This window comes from Ixodes scapularis, unplaced genomic scaffold (genome assembly GCF_016920785.2).
Source record: "Ixodes scapularis isolate PalLabHiFi unplaced genomic scaffold, ASM1692078v2 PGA_scaffold4__175_contigs__length_147842914, whole genome shotgun sequence".
Classification (NCBI taxonomy): Eukaryota; Metazoa; Arthropoda; class Arachnida; order Ixodida; family Ixodidae; genus Ixodes; species Ixodes scapularis.
In genome coordinates this window covers 23,158,686-23,178,206 of record NW_024609879.1, presented here as the reverse complement: position 1 = coordinate 23,178,206, position 19,521 = coordinate 23,158,686, and the positions used below count along the sequence as shown (strand labels likewise).

The 19,521-nt window shown below is 47.2% G+C and overlaps 1 protein-coding gene across 1 annotated transcript in view; it reads left to right on the top strand.

Annotated features, from left to right (window-relative positions):
• The window catches only part of LOC115323545 (venom metalloproteinase antarease-like TtrivMP_A), a 195,646-nt gene that overhangs the window by 156,902 nt on the left and 19,223 nt on the right, over positions 1 to 19,521 (top strand). The window contains exons 9-11 of the mRNA XM_040217617.1: positions 4,767 to 4,816; positions 11,821 to 11,932; positions 13,195 to 13,359. Coding sequence (XP_040073551.1) covers positions 4,767 to 4,816; positions 11,821 to 11,932; positions 13,195 to 13,359 — 327 coding nt within the window. The remainder of the gene's footprint in view (positions 1 to 4,766; positions 4,817 to 11,820; positions 11,933 to 13,194; positions 13,360 to 19,521) is intronic.

Below are 19,521 nucleotides of genomic sequence, written 5' to 3'. Positions count from 1 at the left end.
GGCGACGGTTGAAGCCGGAAAAAATGTCGCAGAAGCCAGCAGAATTGTCACCAGATCGACCATTTTGACTCTGTCGCCGGGCCCCGCTATGTTGCCGTGAATTTTGCTCACTATTGGTGAGCCGCTACCGACGATAGCGCATTCTTGTTCGCTCTTGACTGCGGTTGATTGCATGTCAACGTAACTGTGTGTACAAACTTGGCGCAAGCACTCCCTGCAACTCTACGCGTCGGCTTGCCGCTACGGAACGCACTGCAAAAGCCAGCTCTAAGAGATGAAAGAAATTTTTCTTCTTTTTCTAAGCTCGCTGCTCGAGCTTACTGGTGCGCAAGAAATAAAAACGAACAGTTCGAGCCAGAACACCGTAGAGCTCGGACGTCTTTTCCACAAAGTGGTGACCCGGAATCCGAAGGCCCACCGCCGCCTCGTACCACGATCGCAGCCAGCGTGCAGAACCTGGCGCAAGGCAGTGCTACCACCGGCGACGACGCGCCGATTCGTTCCCCCGACGCTGGCCTTACGGCCATCCAGCTCCGCTTCCCCCCTTTTGGCCGAAAAATCCGGGAGTCTGGATAACGCAAGCCGAGTGTCAGTTACACTTCCACCGTATAACATCCCAGCTTTCTCGGTCCTATTATGTCGCCGCCTCCCTCCCTCCGGCCGTCGCCGACAAGCTGGGAGACATTCTGCCCCGACCTCCCCCTGACGACACCTATGACTACCTGAAGGTCGCCCACCTCGAGCGGACGACAGCTTAGGAGCGTAAAAAGATCCAGCAGCTGCTCGCAGCCCACGAGCTTGGAGACCGCCGCCCTTCTCAACTTCTTCACCAGATGCGGCCGTTGCTTGGCCCCAATGCCTCCGGCTCGCAGGACCCTATTCTGAGATAGGTATTTCTCGAGAAATCCCCGCAAGGAGTACGCATGGTTCTGGCAGCTGCGGACGACATGCCGCTAAACCCTCTGGCGATGCTTGCGGACCGCACCGCTGAGTACCCTTCAATGCAGTAAGGTGAGCTGGCGGGCTAGTTGGTCGTTCATCATTAGTAAAATAGCGCAAAACAACAAGGAAGATGATACCCTTCAATGTCCATGAAGACGATCACACCGCACGAACCGCCTGCCTAGGAAACAGCCCTTACAAGACTCAAGTTGCGCATCGAGGAGCGCATGGAACAGCTGTCCTGCGCTCTTGCCGGTATGAGACCGTCGCACGAGACACCATGCCGACGAACGAGGCGAGATATGTCTCAAACCCACGTTCATCCTTGCGACATACCTCACGGTCAGCCGACAGATCGCTGTGCTGGTGTGCTGGTACCACAGGTGGTATGCGGAACGTGCTACGTGCTGCCAACAACTATGTTCACGGTCGGGAAACCCCACGGCCCGTTACTAACAGCGGCAAATGACTATGGCCAACACCCGAGCCGATTGTTCTACGTCAGGGATAAGATGTCTGGCCAACGATTTTTGGTGGACACTGGGTCCGAATTTAGCGTTCTGCCAGCGTCACAACTTGACCGTCAGCAGCACAGCGCACCAGACCCCTACGAGCAGTCAACAGCTCTGCCATCGCCACCTACGGCAAATTTCTCTCACCATTGACATTTGACTGTGGCGGCTTTTCCACTGGGTCTTCACTGTTGCAGATCTTCGCGAGGCCATACTGGGACGGGGGCCTTAACATGCGTGGCAGAGGCCTCACGGATGCTACGACATCGTTCACAATTCACCCAAACGACTGGAGATCGATTCGGAGATTATCAAGCCTTGAATGCGTGTGCGGTACCTGACAGGTACATTTCGCCAAACATTTACGATATCTCCGCTTGCCTAGCTGGCACCAACATCTGCAGCAAGGTAGACCTTATTATGGCCTAACAACATATCTAAGTTGAGCCAGCGAATGTGCCCTTCGGTCTCCGAAACTCATCACAGACGTTCCAACGCCTTCTAAACGAAGTCTCACCAAAGGCCTTAACTTCATCTTCGCTTATGTTGATGATATTCTCATGGCGAGTTCCTCTCGGAAAGAACACGACCAACATCTGCGACTTTTGTTGACCGGTTGCAGGAGTACAGCCTCGTCATCAACGCGAAGGAGTGCGTTTTCTGTGTCGGCGCGCTGGACTTTCTAGGCCAACGCATAACCTTGTCGGGCATCCTACCACTCCAAAAAAAGAGTTCGGGAAATCCGCGAGTTCCCTCAACCTACTTCGCTTCGCAGGCTTCGTGAGTTTCTCGGGTGAGTAAATTTTCACCGTAGATTTATTCCGCAGTGTGCCGAAATTCTACAGCCTATGACGGACTTTCTGAAGACCACAGAAGTGCCATCATCGTCATTTAAATGGACCGATGAAGTTGCATCAGTTTTTCCTCCGTGAAGGAAGCCATGATCAACGCAACCCTGCTTGTCCATCCACGAACTGAGGCTGCTACCCGTCTCATGACCGACGCGTCCAGTACAGCTGTAGGTGCTGTACTACAGCAGCTTCTCGACGGCAAGTGGGCGCACTGGTTTCTTCTCTCAGAAACTGAAACCTGCCGAAACGTGATTTTGTACGTTCGGACGTGGCCTCCTTGCCATCTTCCTTGTCCTATGGCACTTCAGGTACATCGTGGAAGGTCACGAGTTCCACGTCCTAACAGACCACAAACCCTTGATTTACGCGTTTCATAGCAATCACACAGCCTACTGCTTCCAAAAAATCCGTAAACTCGACTACATATGAGAGTTCACGCTAGATCTCCGTCACATCAAAGGACAAGACAACTGAGCAGCGCACGCTATTTGCGGCGTCGAATCCTTTTTCGCGCTCCCTGGAGGAGTGGACTTCGAGCGCATTGCTGTCGCGCAACGAGACCACCCTGAATTAAATAACCACCCTGACACGCTGAAGTCTTTGGTGTTAAAACAGATTCCCGTTCCTCACTGCACTGGTACCATCCTCTGGGATATGACCATGGGACATTGTCGACCTTTCGTTCCGTTGGCACTTCGTCGGCAGGTGTTCGACCACCTCCACAACATCAGGCACCCGGGCATCCAAGCCACGCAGCGACTGCTGACAGCTCGCTATGTGTGGACTACAATGAACGTGGATGTAGTACTAGGTTGGGCCAGTAGCTGCCTTCAATGTCAGCACTCTAAGGTGAGCCGGCACACCGTCACGCGCATCACACCATATCATGTCCCCTGGGCACGGTTCGACCATGTTACCCTTAATCTCGTCGGCCCCCTGCCATCATGCCGAGGCTTCACGTACATCCTGATTGCGTCGATCGCTACACAAGGTGTCCCAAACCTACTCCTTTGGCCGACATCACTGAAGAGACAATCTCCAAGACCTTTATCGAGATTTGGATATCCCGCTTCGGATGTCCATCCACCGACACTACGGACAGAGGACGACACTTTGAATGCTCTATGTTTGCTGCCTTAGCCCAGCTCCTCGGCACGCAACACCTGCGCACTACCTCATACCACCCGTCAGCTAACAGCATAGTGGAGAGGTTACATCGACAGGCCAAGGCAGCAATCACTGCAGTAGATGGACGACTCAACTGGGTCGACCATCTCCCATTCGTAATTCTCGACATTCGATCAGCCTTCAAACAAGACCTGGAATGGACCTGGGTTGAATTGGTCTATAGATTGCTACTCCGGCTCCCTGTAGAATGTTTTGACTTTACTAAAGGCACTCCAACAGTTCCACAAAAAGTGTACTTAGGCGGCTTGAGGCAGTTCATTGAAGAACTGCAGCCCCTACAACCTCAGATGCCCCATTTTCAGAAGGTCTTCGTGCGTCATCATTTGAAAAGTTCCACGCACGTATTCGTCCGAAAAGAAGTTAAAAATATATCTCACTCCAGCATACGACGAACCTTTTAAGATACTCGAGGTCACCGAGGAGACCATGACACTTGACATTCACGGACACCGAGAAATCGTCGCTATGGACCAAGTAAAACCCGCATTTCAGGACTCAAACTCTCATCCTTCGTACTAAGAGCAACTTTCAACACTCCAGAAAACCAAGAAACCAAGTGTTTCATGGGCCACATAACTCCCCAAACCCTTTCCTCTTCTTATGACTACCATTGGATCAACAACAATATTATTTACATTTCCGTGCTCCTTGCTGCCAGGGCGGAGCCTTGTAGGAGCCTGCTCTAAGAGATGAAAGGAATTTTTCTTGTTTTTCTAAGGTCGTTGCGCGAGCTTCCTGATGCCAGAGAAATAAAAACAAACAGTCCGAGCCAGAACACCGTGGAGCTCGGATGTCTTTTTCAAACGCACCGCCGTCAAACGCGAATGTGCGTATGGGCCTTTAGGTTTGTTCTTGACGTGATACACGGGAAGGCCTTTGAAAACTAACCAGGGTTTTAAATAGTCAGGTCTTAGTAAAAGCTTTGATCAACTATTATTTGTTTCCAAATTCCTTCGCTTCAATTGCCTATCGATACATCTTGAAAAGGAGCGCCCATGGAGTGCTTTATTAATCCCTTTGTTTCATCTCAGTTTACATTTTTCTTAGAAATAAATGGTTCAATATTAGGAGCTTCTCATCGCCAACAATGCTAGGAAGCGCTGCATGCATACGAAATAAGTTAAAAGTTGGTGATAAATTTAAATATTTAAAAAAATATTAAATTATGATTACAATGCGCCTTTTGGTCGGAAAGCAAAGTTCTTGCATTTAATAAGAGCTTAAGTAATGCATATTTTTTCTCTCTTTTTGAATGTCTGCTGTTTTTCTACAGGCTGGAGCTAGCCGAAACGAAAGGTTCATCTGTTTCTCGCCTTCTGAAAGGTTAGTTAAGTTAGTTATTTGATCCCTCGTTGTGAATGCACATTCGCAAATTATACGAAAGGCAAGTGAAAAAAAAAGAAGGATACGAAGCGAAGGAAAATGAGGAGATCGGTCCGGGGAAGACGACATCTCGGCCTTCGCTTACCCGATTCTTTGATCGCGTCTGCTTGTTGTAGCTCGTAGAAAAATAAGGTAGTCTCCGAGGAATTTTCTATTCCTCTTTTCGTGGGGTACATCCTTGTTTAAAAGCAGTCGATCAATTTCTAAAAGCCGTAGGAAATGTAGGACTGCCATTGTGACCACTAGAACTTATTCCGACTTTTCTATTTTGGCACTTATACGCCTGACGCCAGCGTCGCCTGCTAGATTCAAGGGGCCATTTGGCCAAGGGGACAATTTGCCCTATTTTCTCACCTAATAATGAGCTTCTAAACGTAAGTGCCAAGAAAGTTGTTTCAGCACGCTAATAATATGATATCTTCTTAGCCGGCGACACAATCGGAGACAAGTTTAGCTCAACTCTTTGGAGGTACCCGGAACTCTTTGACTTCAGGAGTCATGCACCGCCAAATATACATCTCATTGATGCTGGTGACTCGCCGCCCTTTTGGCGCCTACTACCTTAGGTCACAACGGCTGAACGTCGCTTTATTCAACAACAAATCATTGACACCCTCAATAAAAACATTGCTAAGTCATCGCCCAGCCCACAGCCCTCTTCACTTATGATAAAGAAAAATATACCCCTGAAGATTTTTTTGTTTATCGTCGCCGAATTGTGAATGAAACAATTAAATTCTTCTATCCGCAACCTAGAATTAATTACGCGCTTGAGACTCTTATTTATATATATTATGATGTGTATATTTTAGTGAAGGGCGACGTTTTGGTGCAAAAAGGTATTACTAACCGTTTAAAGGTAACCGAGTAATTTATTTTAGATCATTTGACTCATATAAATCAGAACCGTAACTTCTTGTTACCTGCACGCTAGCAACTGATTTCAACACTCGATCTGGAAGATCTGGCCCCAGATCATCCGATGACCCTGCTTTTTTCCCTGTTGTATTTGACGACCAGATGAACAAAGAGAACAAATGCTTTATTTAATTGGTGCAATCGTCTTTTGGAACAGTTGCGTAACTCGATAGTTGGTAATTCATTGTCTGGCTGCAGTGTTTTTTTATTTAGTCCGTCAAACAAAACCAGCACTGAAGGCTAGCTTCGAACAAAAAAGAGTGGACGTTAGAGTTCAGCGAATATATCCACTAGATGATAGCATTCGATTACAATGATGGTGTAATGTAGAAAACACGTCAAGCGACTCCGATGTCTCGAATGGAATGTCTTTAATAACGCGCACTCGCGACCACACCAGCGTTTGTGCATGGCGAATGGCGATGGTGCTGCGAACCTCAGAACACTGGCCTTGGAGCTGTTTTTCTCATTTTATGACCAAACTTAATGAAACTCCACAAGCTTGTTCAGCTTTTTGTGCTGATTTCATATATCTGCTCATTTTCTCAGTCAGTAGAATTGTCCTCAAAATAAATAAAACTTGCCTGCCTTTGTTTGGAGAAACGATAGAAACAAGACTGCTCAACAAAATATTCTTTTTAACACATGGCTAGATACTATGAAGTGTAGAGAATACAATGTTGGAAGCGCTTTTAAGAAAAACTCATTATTAGTGATTTTAGCACACATTGAAGTTCACGGCTCAATGCATGGCTAACAGGTAATAAAGTAAAATATCAAATATAAATTTTTCTAGACTTATATCAAAAATTATGCTCTCAACATTGTATGCTGCACACGTTCAGCTACACATTTCAGGAACGGTTATATTTATATCTGCTCTAGATGCTGAGATATCCTTCCGGCAAATTCTCAATGAGTCTAAAAATTGTGTTTTGTGAAAATAATGTTTTAGAGTCAACTTTAATGCTCATTCAGCCCGCGTAGATATTATAAGGTGATTTATAGCTCAAATATGCACCCACGAAATTATAAGCCTGGTAGATTCAGAAGAACGACAGCCATCGCCATTCTCGAAAGAATGCAGTTTTAGGAAGTTTTTGGCTCCAAAGACCCATGTCCCCCCTTAAAAAAGGAAATAAAAAAGAACGAAGTGGGCCCCCACGGTGCCCCTGTCCCACAGGGCTCCCCCCCCCCCCCCCCCCCCCCCCCCCAGAAACGTTGCCTGCGGTTGGGAACTGGCTGAAGCAGCGTCCGATTACCGCTGAGATGAAAGCGGGCTGGCGTCTGGCAGGCTGCAGACAAAGGGGATCGACTGCGTGCGATGCTCCCGTGGTTGCCTCCAGCGGAAACAGCGGGCACTCGCCGGTGGCTCAAAGTAAACCTGAAACTCGCAGAATGATGCGACCAGATGTGGGGTCGCTGCAGGTGCATTCCCAAGAGTCGCGGTGTTGAGCTGACGAGCGACGCTGAGGTTCTACGACTCAACAGCCGCACTGCCCTTGACGGTCAGCGATGCACCCAAGCCGGTTGCAGAGCAGCGACAGCAGCGGCTAAGATAGAGCCGCAGGCCAGCCGTCCGAGCCGGCAGGGACGAGCGAAGTGCATGCGTCCCAACGTGCCGGCGCCAGACACGATGGGAGATGAGGTGATGCAGGCCGCAGGTGCGGAGGCCGAGCCTGAGGAAGAGCCTACCGGGGTGCTATGTAGCGCTTTTTGGACTCCCAGGAGACTAACGAGAAGGAAGTGACGTCAACAACGCAGCATATGCAGATTGGATGTTGTTTTTGTTTTTTTCTGTCAACATCCAATCTCCGTTTGCTGTATCGTTGACGTCACTTCCTTCTCCCTTGTCTCCTGGGAGTCCAAAAAGCTCAACATAGCACATCCGCCCCCTCGTCCGAAGACTGATCGCTGTAGAGTGTCCCAGGACGCGGAGAACATTCACCTGGATGACAGATGCTCGGAGCAAATCACTTTCAGGTTACCATTTTTGTAGAAAAAGCGTCAAGCGACTCCGATGTCTTGAATGGAATGTCTTTAATAACGCGCGCTCGTGAACACACCAGCGTTTGTGCATGGCGAATGGCGATGGTGCTGCGAGTTAAAAGAGGAAATAAAAAAGTAAGAAGTGGGCCACCACGTGGCCCCCACATGTAATATATAAGAAACAAATATCTTAAATTCCCTTGACAATACACCTGAGTTATTCTTCCTCTGTGGCATACATTTAATAAAACGCCGGGAACCGAACGAAAATATAATCAGTCTAATACTGCTCCAGATCTATATTTATATATTTGGTTGCTTTTATCTAATTTACTAATATCATTTACGACTGACTGCCTGCACGTGAATATCGCATTCGAAAATGCCCCCCCCCCCCTCCCCCCTCGTCGTCACCTGCAGAAAGCTGGTCATTCCACAGCGGTTTGGGGTCGTCACTTTGCCCAAAAAATAATTAATAACTCGCCTTTTGGGGTACTCAAAGCCTCCAAAGCGCCATCTGACTACTCAGGGTAGTCATTTTTTTCTTGGAGTCTAGTCTGCTTCGGTGTCGGTGGGTGCCGCGGCCTTAAGGCCGTCGATAACTATGCTGAGGATGTTCGGCAGCGTCGCAGAAGCGTTCCTTTGTGGCGTATTGTCTTTAGAGTGCGAGCCCACCAATGTTTGGCGGATTCTTTACTTCGTCGGTAAACGTCAAATTCACCTCCCGGGGTAGACGCGCTTAGTTTTTCCGGCGTGCATGGGGATCAGGTTTTGTCTGTGAGAACGGGGAAGTGTGAACTGGATGTCACGGGCATTGCAGCCGGCATCGGGGACGCCGATCGGCGAAGGCGCTACTCGATAGCTCTCGGCCTCTCACCACGGAGGGGCCGAGAATCGTTCGGCGCGAACATCGCAGGCCCATGTGGCGGAAGCAGCACAGTCGGTAGACGTGGCTGGCTTCTCTGCAATGGTAGCGGATAGGGCGTCGGCCGGCCGCTCGCCTTACGTCGGTCTTCCGGGGTGCACTGGGCTCCTGGCGGGTGTATGGGACTGCTCGTCATGGTGACGGAATTACTGCTGCGCTGGAGACTTACGTTGAGGCGGAGCGGCATATGGGCGAAACGGTGTCGGTGGCCGTCGGGTCATTGTGGCGCGCGACAGCATTGGCTCCTCGGTGGCCGCCACGCGGTTTGGAGCCTCTGGTTCGAAGGCTCGCTGTGCTTGTTACCGAGCAACCTTGGCGATCGAGAACGAGGTCGTGCGTACAGCAGTGGGCCGTAACCTCTTTTACATCCTCCTGTACAACGTAGCAAATAATCTCCCTAAATCCAGGCAGGCTGGTGCCGTGGTTCAATCCCGATGGTAATAGGGCAGTTACGCCAGGGTGCCGCTGGTAGTGGGTTGCCCTTGCAAGGTTGCCTCGCCCCTTGTTCGTCGTCTCGTCGACGAAACCTTGAACGGTCGTTGGTGGTTTGCGTACAAGTCCACTAAAGGTGTCGTCTTTTATGCTACGGATCCGATTACGCAGCTTATTTTACTCGGTGGCCTCAGTCTCGGCGCTGGAGCTCAGGTGCAAGACGCCATACACGAAGCCCGTGACGCTTTCATTGTGGCCCTGGGTACTCGATTGCAGCAGGTCTTCGTTGAAGTTGAAAAGACTAAGTGCGCAGGTGAGGTGGCGGTAGCTTATCATGTATTTTAACACGTGAAACTGTGTTGCAAAACAAAACTTTCAGTCTTTTCACTCTGGTGAAGAAGGAAGACCAGCGAAGCTGTACACTCATCCGAGTGTTTCTTCCTCGTTCTCGTCTGTTTTGCGCAGTCTTTCCTACTATGATTTCCCACTACCTCGCCCAACTATTCATTCTTCTATGATAGCTGGAGAGGTTGCTGCCACCTATGAGCGACGGCGGCAACCAGATTGGTTGTCTGCTTGCCGCCGTCGCTCATAGATGGCGGTAGGTGTCCAGAGTTTTGTGTGGTTTTGTGTCGACATTTGTTCGGTACAAGACACGAAACTGGGAAAACTAGCCCTTAACAGCACCGCTGTAATAAAAAGAAACTTTTGGTCGGAGGAAAACAACAGCAGGCAACGCCTTAAACACAGCTCACTGGTTTATTTTGTAAGTAGACTACATATAGCCACACAACCACTCTCGACCACCTTCTACGCAGAAATCTAATTTGTTGAAAGCGCTTTAAAATGCAAACACCATACACATCCACAAGAGAATAAAATTCTGAGGACATATAAGCACTTCTTATGAGTTGTGAATGCGAAAGCATGAGTGTCGTTCTTCCGCTCCCTCAGTTCATCCGCGGCGTACTGGCGTGGACGACCAGGTTTCGCTATTGCCGAGGTTGCGACCGCCCACGATATAGATGCCTCACGCCCCGCCATGTTCCTTGGCGCCGAGAAGCGCAGAAGCGGCCGCAGCCCCCCACACCCATAGGGCAACGTTTGACACGCGGGCTGCGTCCCAGCGCACGCTCTCGTAAAGCGACCGTCAATGGCTATCCAGGAGCGGTTTCGATTCAACCAATGGGAGAATGGGCATTTCTTTCGCGTTCTTTCGCGGTTGCACACACCGCCGGCTCCCCTCCATAGAATAGTTAATGTTTTCGCATTAAAAGAATTCAATTCGCAATACCACCATTGTCGACCGCCTTCTATGTTCTAATTTCGTTTGTTGGAAGCATTAAAAAATATAGCATGTACGCTTACAAGAGACCTCGCAGTTAGACCCACAATACAATACCCTTGTCATATAGGACGACGGGAGAGGGTTCCGGGACCTACATCTGGGTAACTTCAAAAACACGGCGGCTGCTACGTTCTTTTGCACCGCAGTCTTAGGTGTTAAACTGCATGATTAACGCAAAGGTGCCTCCGCTTCCAAACATCAAACCTCTGCCCTCGGCGTGGGAGCCATGCACAATAACCATTCGTCCACGGGCGGGCTGCCTACTTGGCTAGCTTCGCGCAAGGCAATATTAGTTAAAAAAATGTCCACCTCAAAAAAACTATGAAATTGTGCCAAAAAAAAAAAAAGAAGAGGATTGGGTGACGCACCGCACGCCTCTCGGCTGGCGCCATCGTTTTGAAATTGATACCCGAATTGCTCGAGGGCTCTCACCAAAACACATAAGATAGCTTTATATGCTTCATATTCATACACATCTATTTTAAAAGCGACACATATTAGCGAGTCATCAAACCTGAACATCGTGGCCATTCATCCGTCACTTCTCAATCGCTCATTTTTCTTGAGAGTTTCTTTCGTTAAGTCAGCGGGAATATATAAACAGACATATATTTGGCGCAGTGTTACGTCATGTGATGCAGAGTCACTTCTTGTGACGCAGTGTTATGCGACACTAAGGATTTATTTCACATCTCACGTGTCGCCAGTCGTCTGACGTTCTGTGACGTCGCATGATTGTGATGCCAGGTGCGCCACGTCAGTGCCACGCGACATCAGTCCAAGTGACGTAACTTCGCTGACGACACAACGTCACAGTGGGACGTCATATGACACTAAGTCGCATGATACATTGCATGTGACGTCACTGACGCCACAATGAAACACCGCGACGCTACGTAACATCAACCACATGACCACGTTACATAACGCGGATGACATGAATAAAGGTAAAGTGATGTCAGGGTTCACTCGGTCACGTTGGAGCTTCAGTGATGCTAGGTGATGTGACGTATTACGACGTAACACTGGAACGTCCCTGTGTTATGTATCACTATCACGTCATGGGAGACTGCGTCATATGACATGACGTCACGTGACTTTAAGACGTGATACCGCAAAGTCATGTGACAAGGAGACGCCAAGGGGTCACATGACCACCGTCTCGTTACCATATGAACACAGTGCCGAGCGATATATAATGCTGTCACATTCCATCTGCATTGTCAGCTATCAGAGCGATTTAAATAGCATCAAATGTTGAATGAAACATAATATGGCAAGGACAATTCTTTTTTTTTTAGTTAAAGATGCCCTTATTTGTTTACCGTTTAGGCTTGGCATACATCGACGGACTTTGCCAACCAATGCTTCATTTCGGTGAAGTGGGAGATATCCCTCATACATACTCAATGCTTTCTGCTGCTGCTCATGAAATTGGACACATGTGAGTGTTTTATCGAGGTTCCCTTTTTTCTCTGCTTTCTAATCTCTGAATGTGTCTACAACATTTTTAAATGAAACATTTGCCGATAAATGCATATTAAGAAAATGATCACCATGACTAGCCGTTGTTCTTGCATCATGGTAGTCCTTAGTGTAATTTAAAATGAAACTCATGTGAATTCTAACACAAACTACAAATATATATTACACTGTGTAGAAATCATACCGTACAATTTACTAAAATGGACACATATTCGTCCTAAGAAATCTCCAGTTCGGCCGATTTTATACTACTCACAAATAACGCTTCTAAGTTAAATTCATACGTCGAAGTCGTCCGAGCATGAAGTCTACAGTCTTTTATCACCCCAATTTTCAACACACCAAATTATGTCAAATTACACAGTTTATCCTTTGTAAGTCCCGCTAAATTCACATTCCTGCGTGCGAGGCTGTTTTTTTTTTTTTTTTAATCTCTGATAAAGCAATTTTCTAGATTCGAGCCTATTGCCGTGCCGTAAGGGGCGAAAATAGACGCTTTGGAGGCTCGCGAGATTAATGCCGCCATTGCTGACCTTCTCTTGTCTCACCGAAATACAAAGTCTCAGAAGCGGGCCTTGACGAGCCTTACGAAGGCAAATGCTGAGGAAAAATGGCACAGTAGAATCTAAAAAGAAAATAACATATCGTGCTGTGGCAATGATGGAGCGAAGTCATCAAAATGAGAAGAAAGAAAAACTAAAGATCGGCGGCTGCGCGCCCATGCACAGCCGCTGGAAAGCGTGTATAGGTTTGATTGATGGCGGTGTCTTTGCCTCAAAAATTTTGCGCCACGTGTACAGACCGACCACTAACGCGGGCACCACCCTTGTCCAAGTTTCAAGGAGAGAGGTGGGGCAGCTTACGTTAGCTACCGAATGTACAGGAGGTCACCATACAAAGCAAAACTAACGTCCGCTTTTATTTCAAATAGAGCGGGACGTTAGTTCCACGCTCTACAATAATATAGGAAGCGATTTCTATTTAACCATTTCACTAACTGAGATTACAATCTGAGGGTCCCATTAAAAAAATTCACGAGATACGCTTAAATGTCCAAAACACGTTTTCGGGCTTGCATTAGTTGCAGCGAGTAAGCTAAACGTTGATTTGACGGTGAAAATGTTAACATTGTTTCTTACCTTGTGAGCACACTTATTGGGGATATCTCAAACAATGTATTTGTTTAAATGAAAGCTCTCCTATTTAACATCTCATATACAGTCTCGGAATGACTCATGATGGAGAGATTCCTTCCTACCCTGTTCCCAATGTAACATGGCTTCGATGTGATGCAACTTTGGGATACCTTATGGCTCCTGTGTTAGGAGGCCGAAATGAAGGATTCTTTTCCAACTGCTCTTTGCAACATATGAGAATCTTGGTAAGGTAAGTATGCCTACATGTTTTGCTTACTTTTCTTCTTTATATTTTGTCTACAGAGTATAATTCCCAGCATTATAGCATAAAATATAAATATGTGCCCATAATAGCTGTATTCGTTGCAAAAACAAACACTTGAATCATATGCACATATGCCTTTGTATAGAACCCTTGTGAAATATTGTTATATGTATTCGCAAACGTAACAACTGGAATTGATAGGACGGGGAGATAAGTATATAAATCTGAGGGGAAGAAAAATAGGTGTTCCTACGGTTGTGAAAGAAATAATTTGGACGACGTTTTGTTCGTAATAAATCCTAGTTGTTCTAATATTCACCGGGACGCTTTTGAAAGAAAGCGGCCACATTAACATCTAGGAACATTAATAGAATAAAACACAGGCGGGACGTGGGCAGGCGTACCGATTGTTCCAAAAACTGTACGTTGTAGCTTGTCCCACCTGTGTCGTATTTTTTCGCCGTAACTCAACTCAACGAACACGCTCGTCAGTCTGCATTATCTCAATATCTAAACAACTCTAGAACACATATAAGAAACTAAAACATTTTTTCCAGACCACTCTAGGCCATTTGTACTAGAGCATGCACCTACTTGTCGAACCGAATAACCGGTTAAACCGGATGAAGGCGAATTCGGCTTTCAAAGCCGGTTTTCCGGTTATTAGGATTTTCGAATACGAATAACCTGTTTGGTATACGTCTCACACGGTAATCCGGATTATTAGGTTTTATCTCAAGTAAATAATAATGAAGCTCTTATTTTATTTGTACCAATTTCTGCGCATATGGTGACGAGATCGAACTATAGATAGAGTGCGATTTGTACCGATTCTTCTGTACCGATTCCGGCACAAAATAATTTATACTTAAATATTCAAATATCCGGATACTTAATAACCGAATAACGTAACGGGTTATTCATATATTTTTTTTTCCGGTTTTCAAATTCTAATAATTGCTAATTCGAATAACCGGATAACCGGTTATCTCCAAAAACCGGTCTGTACTACGCCCACTACTTTTTACCCATTGTGGTGTGAGGTACAATCTTTTCTCTCCCCTTTTGTTTCATGAACAACCGAAGGTAGGAAATACGTTCACAAAAAATACAAGCAAAAAACAAGCTACTCAACTACACGCGACTCCGTAGCAGAAACGTCCGCTCGGATTTACTGCACCGCCTCCGGCAAGCTAGCAACTTGATTTTGCTAGATCTTAATGCTAGTTGGTAGTGTTAGTTGCTAGCAAATAGCTGCGAACAAAAATTTCGCGCTGCCCATACTAATCTTGCAGATTTCTTCTCAGAGGTGCTGTAGGCCTCCTCACGGAAGGTAAACTTGTTGCTAGCGTATAAAATTGGATGAGCGTTGCCGTTCTTATCGTTTTGGCAGAGTACCATGCGTACTGTGCCCGTGAGTACCCGTGTTGCTGGCGTTACACGGGAGAATGAAGGGTCTAGAATAATTGGGTGCTCTAAGCACTGGCTTGGTAGTCAGGATTAAATTCATGAAAGACCTATACCATGGTACAGTACAATGCAATACAGTACAATTTTATTACCTGTCCAGATAATCACTTTTGGTTCCGCCTTTCTCTATGAATCCGTAAGTGGGCTTGGTACTTGCGAGTAAGTTCGAATGAATCGTTAGTATAACCTGTTTATTCTAAAAAGGTTCTTATATCCGATTATGTTTTGGGACGACGGAATCTTTTTACGGCCATCACTTGAATCACTTTGGGGCGATAAATTCCCTGGCCGACAATGCGACCCAAGTAGGAAAGTTCCTCTCGTCATAATCGACATGTATTAGCCTTGGATGTCAGCCTTGCATCGAGAACGCGCTCTAGAAGCACGTGCAAGTGATTTTAATGTTTTCCCAATGATGCAGAAAAAATGGCCATGTGATCTAGGTAAGGTAAACAAAAGCCTGCTGGGACATCTAAAACCACAGTCATCAACCTCGAAAAGCAAAACGGTGCTGCGTTCTTCAGCTCAAGCTTAGCACGAAAGGACGAAATGTCCCCATGGGAGAAATAAATGCCACGAGCACACTCCATTCGTTCTTTGATATTTAAAGCCAGATAAGCTTGATCTGTCGCATTAGGTTTAACCTGATGTAATCCAAGCACTGCCTGTGATGTTTTCCCGGAGATTACACTAAGCCCATTGGTGAAGTGTAATTGCTTTCACAAGCTATGATAACTCGTAAATCTAGCATCCTTGGGATTTCGGGCCTGGGGATTTCTTCAAGCTAAAATTTGACAGATATGTGTCTGTTTGGGTAAAAACTTGAAAACAAAAGGAACTCTAACCAATCCCTAAAAACTATTGGCCGAACGTTTTGAAACCCACTTGGTTCTTCTACAGGGGCAGTTATAACTCTTTGAGGAGCAGCAAGATGATTTCCTACGGTTGAGGTGACGTTTCCGTTTTCCTCGTCATGTGGCGAAGAGCGTTTTGTATACGGGTGGTAAAGCGCCGCGAGGATCCATTGATGTTGGCTGGTGTATTTTGAATATGGCATCATTCATCAACAAGACTCTGCCGGGGGTTTTGGGGGCCGTTGTATTCAAAAAGCCTCAACGTCAAGAATGCAGGTGTTCTTGAAGTCTATTCGATGGTCTTTGATGTCTGAATGTTCCGTTGCAGCGCTGCGCTCATGGTTGAACTTGTGCACGTCGTTTTTGTTTTGGAAAAGCCTTTCTAGGAAATTTTGTGTTTCGCCGGATTTCTTTTTGACGTGGTGAAACCCGGTGTGATGTGGAACGTATTGGCAAGTCTCGTGTTAATTCTATATCATGAGTGACCAGTGTAGTGAGTCTCGGTTGATTTATGACTATATCTTGAAAGTTCCTTAACTGTGCTTTGAGATCATCGACTTGGTTTTCTGTCAACTCTGACAGTTCATCATTACTTACAGCGCGACTGGGACAAGGACAGACAGAGGAGAAAACACAGAACAAGCGCTGAACTAGCAACTGATTCTATTGAAAAGAAAAGACATGTGATGCTGCTGTTGCTGATGCAGGCATGCCCCTCCGTGGCCCTGGCACTTCTTCTTTCACTCAATACGAAACCGGCCAAGTTATCCGAGATCCAAAAAGCCTATCTCGCTCTTCATCAAAGTCACTGTGGGCTGGCTCACACAAATGGATCCGGTTTGTGTTATGTGGTACGTCTCCATCATTTCTCGGGGTAGTTTGTGGTTGTGTCGAAATATCACTGTGGTCTTGTTAAAAAGGGGGTTGGCATCCGCAATCCGGGAAATGCATCGCGAGATGCGTGTGAGCGGTTCCTTTCATAGAACTGTGGTGTTCTCGTAGTCTTATGTTGAGGCAACGCCCAGTCTGTCCTATGTAGGCACGCCCGCAGGGAAACGGATTCTTGTAGACCACGCCTTCTATGCAGGCGACAAACTGCATTCCGTGTTTGATGCCGCAGCCGCTGTGAGACTTAGGATCGTTATTTCTCGCGCGTTTGTTGACTGCAGAGCACACAGAGCAGAGCTTGTGTCGAGCGGAAAAAAACAACATTCACGTTGTATCTTGAGGCGACTTTCTTGAGTCCGTGGAAAAGGCGGTGGATGTACGGTGTGACTGATTTTCTTTTTCTCTCTTTGCTCGACGTCACGTTGCTCTATCGCGGGATCACTTTTAAGGTGAGTCACGGCTTGTGGTTTGGGCGCCGTGGGACCCGGGAAGGCAGGGAGCCAGCCTTTTGGGGGGAAAGCGTTTTTTTTCCGGTTCGAAGTCGTGCTTGCACCAGCTCCAGCCCACCGCGTTCCTTTTCTCCTCGCGCACCGTCTCCAGCCTCGGTCCTTCCGTCCTCACTTCGTCTTTTTTTCGTCGCACCAATCAGCGCACACCACGGGTAACAAAGATATAACAATCACAAAGCCCGATAACCCGTCGGCGACGGCGCGCGCTGAATCCGCTGCCTCGTGCATGCCACATGCATGACACGCCCCCCCCCTTTTTTTTTTTCTTTTCCAATAACAAAGTCACAATTTGTGTATTCCTTTACAATCGTAGCATTTAGAACAAAAGAAAACAAACTGCGCGCACATTCCCGTCCATTCGGCGTGAATGATCACTAGAAAGACTGACAAACTTCTTGAGAGCATCTAAAGTACATTAACCACAAACAAAACTCCACCCGGCTACAGCCTTGACAACGCATCAGCAGGGACATTTCTCGTCCCTTTTACGTACCGGACATTCAGGTTAAATTTTTGCAATGCTAGCACCCAACGAGTCAGCCTCGCACTATTTGGTGCTGCTGACGCCAAATACTGCAAAGGGTTATGGTCGGTGCGAATTTCGACCTCCGCCCCAAATAGCCACGTTTCCAACTGACCCAAGGCCCACACAATCGCGTAAGCTTCGCGTTCGATTACAGCCCACCGGGTTTGGGGATCAGTTAGTTTTTTACTGAGAAACGCCACCGGGTACTCTTTCCCATCACCTGCCCTTTGGGCAAGACATGCCCCTATAGCTCTATCCGATGCGTCGGTGGACAGAACAAAAGGCCGGCTGGCATCTGGCGCTCTCATGACTGGAACTTCCATCAGGAGACACTTTGCATTTTGAAACGCTTGTTCCTCCTCGTCACCCCACGGTAACACGTTCGGAGTCCTGTCTCCAGTTCGCGCGGTCAACGGCAACACCACTTCAGCATAGTTCGCAATGTAGTCTCTATAGTAGTTCATTAGCCCTAAAAAGCTCTTCAGTTCTTTCTTCGTCTTTGGCCTCTCCATGATCTCAATCGCCTTGATACGAACGGGGTCAGGAGCATGCCTCCCAGAGCCGATCTGGTGGCCGAGGTACATGACCATTCCCTGGGCAAACCTGCATTTGGACAGCTTCACCGTAAGCCCCACGCGACTAAAGGTTTCGAGAACGCCTTTTACATGCAAAATGGTGGTCTTCCCACTTAGAGGAATATATTGCAATGTCATCGATATATGCGCCTGCATATTCTCTGTGTGGTCGCAACACTTCATTCATCACGCGCTGAAAAGTTGCCGCTGAATTTTTCAACCCATAGGGCATAACTTTCCATGCGTACTGCCCACGATTGGTTACGAATGCCGTGAACTTCTGAGACCGTTCTTCGACTGGTATTTGCCAATACCCACGGGTTAGGTCCAGTACTGTTATGTACGACGCCTTCGCGACCATCCAGATCATTTCGGTAGCATTATTCATTGGAAAGGTATCGACCTCAGTGATCGCGTTTAATTGCCTATAATCGATGCACAATCTCACACTCCTATCCTTCTTTGATACATACACTACCGGATGAGCAAACTCTGATTCAACTGGATAGATCATACCCCATTCTAGAAGCTGTTCTATCTGCCTTTCAACCTCAGCTCTCATTTTTGTCGGCACCCTATAAGCATATCTCTTCTTTTGTTGCGAACCTTCAACAAGTCTTATCTTGTGCAGTCCTTTTGCACACTTTCCTGGGTGCCTAGAAAAGACATGTACGAACTGCTGTACCATGCTGTGCATCTCTTTTTCCTCCGCGGTTTTCTGTGATTCAAGTTCACCTGCTCCCCTCCCGTCTGTGGGGAGTTCCTCCACCGAACCGAAGTCCGGATCATCAAAGATAACACCAACAGCCTCAACGCGTGCCACATATGGCCTAAGTTTGTTGGCGTGGATCCACTTACGGCCACCGTCAGGCATCTCAAATACGTAGCTGTTCTTCCTCCTAACCTCTAGTATTTTCGCTGGTCCCAACCAAGGAAAGTTCATCTTTTTACCACTCGCGTCCCTTAGTAGCACTAGATCGCCCCTACAAAAGGCCTTCTCTTTCGCACGGAGATTGTAACGCGTGGCGTACGACCTCTGTTTGTGCTCTGCCTGTTCCTTTACTACTCGCGTCATGTCGGCCATTTGTTTTCTTAATCTAACCAGATATTTGTCCGCCGACTCAACGAGCGTGGACGGGGGCGTCCAATCACCAGTCCACGATTTTTTTTAGGATGGACAGTGGACCATTCGGCGCACGTCCATACATGAGTTCAAATGGCGACATCCCCGTAGTTTCATTCGGGACTTCGCGGTAGGCCCAAAGTAGACAAGGAACTAGGCGATCCCAGCCCCGCCCATGTTCCGCTATCACTTGCCTCAACAT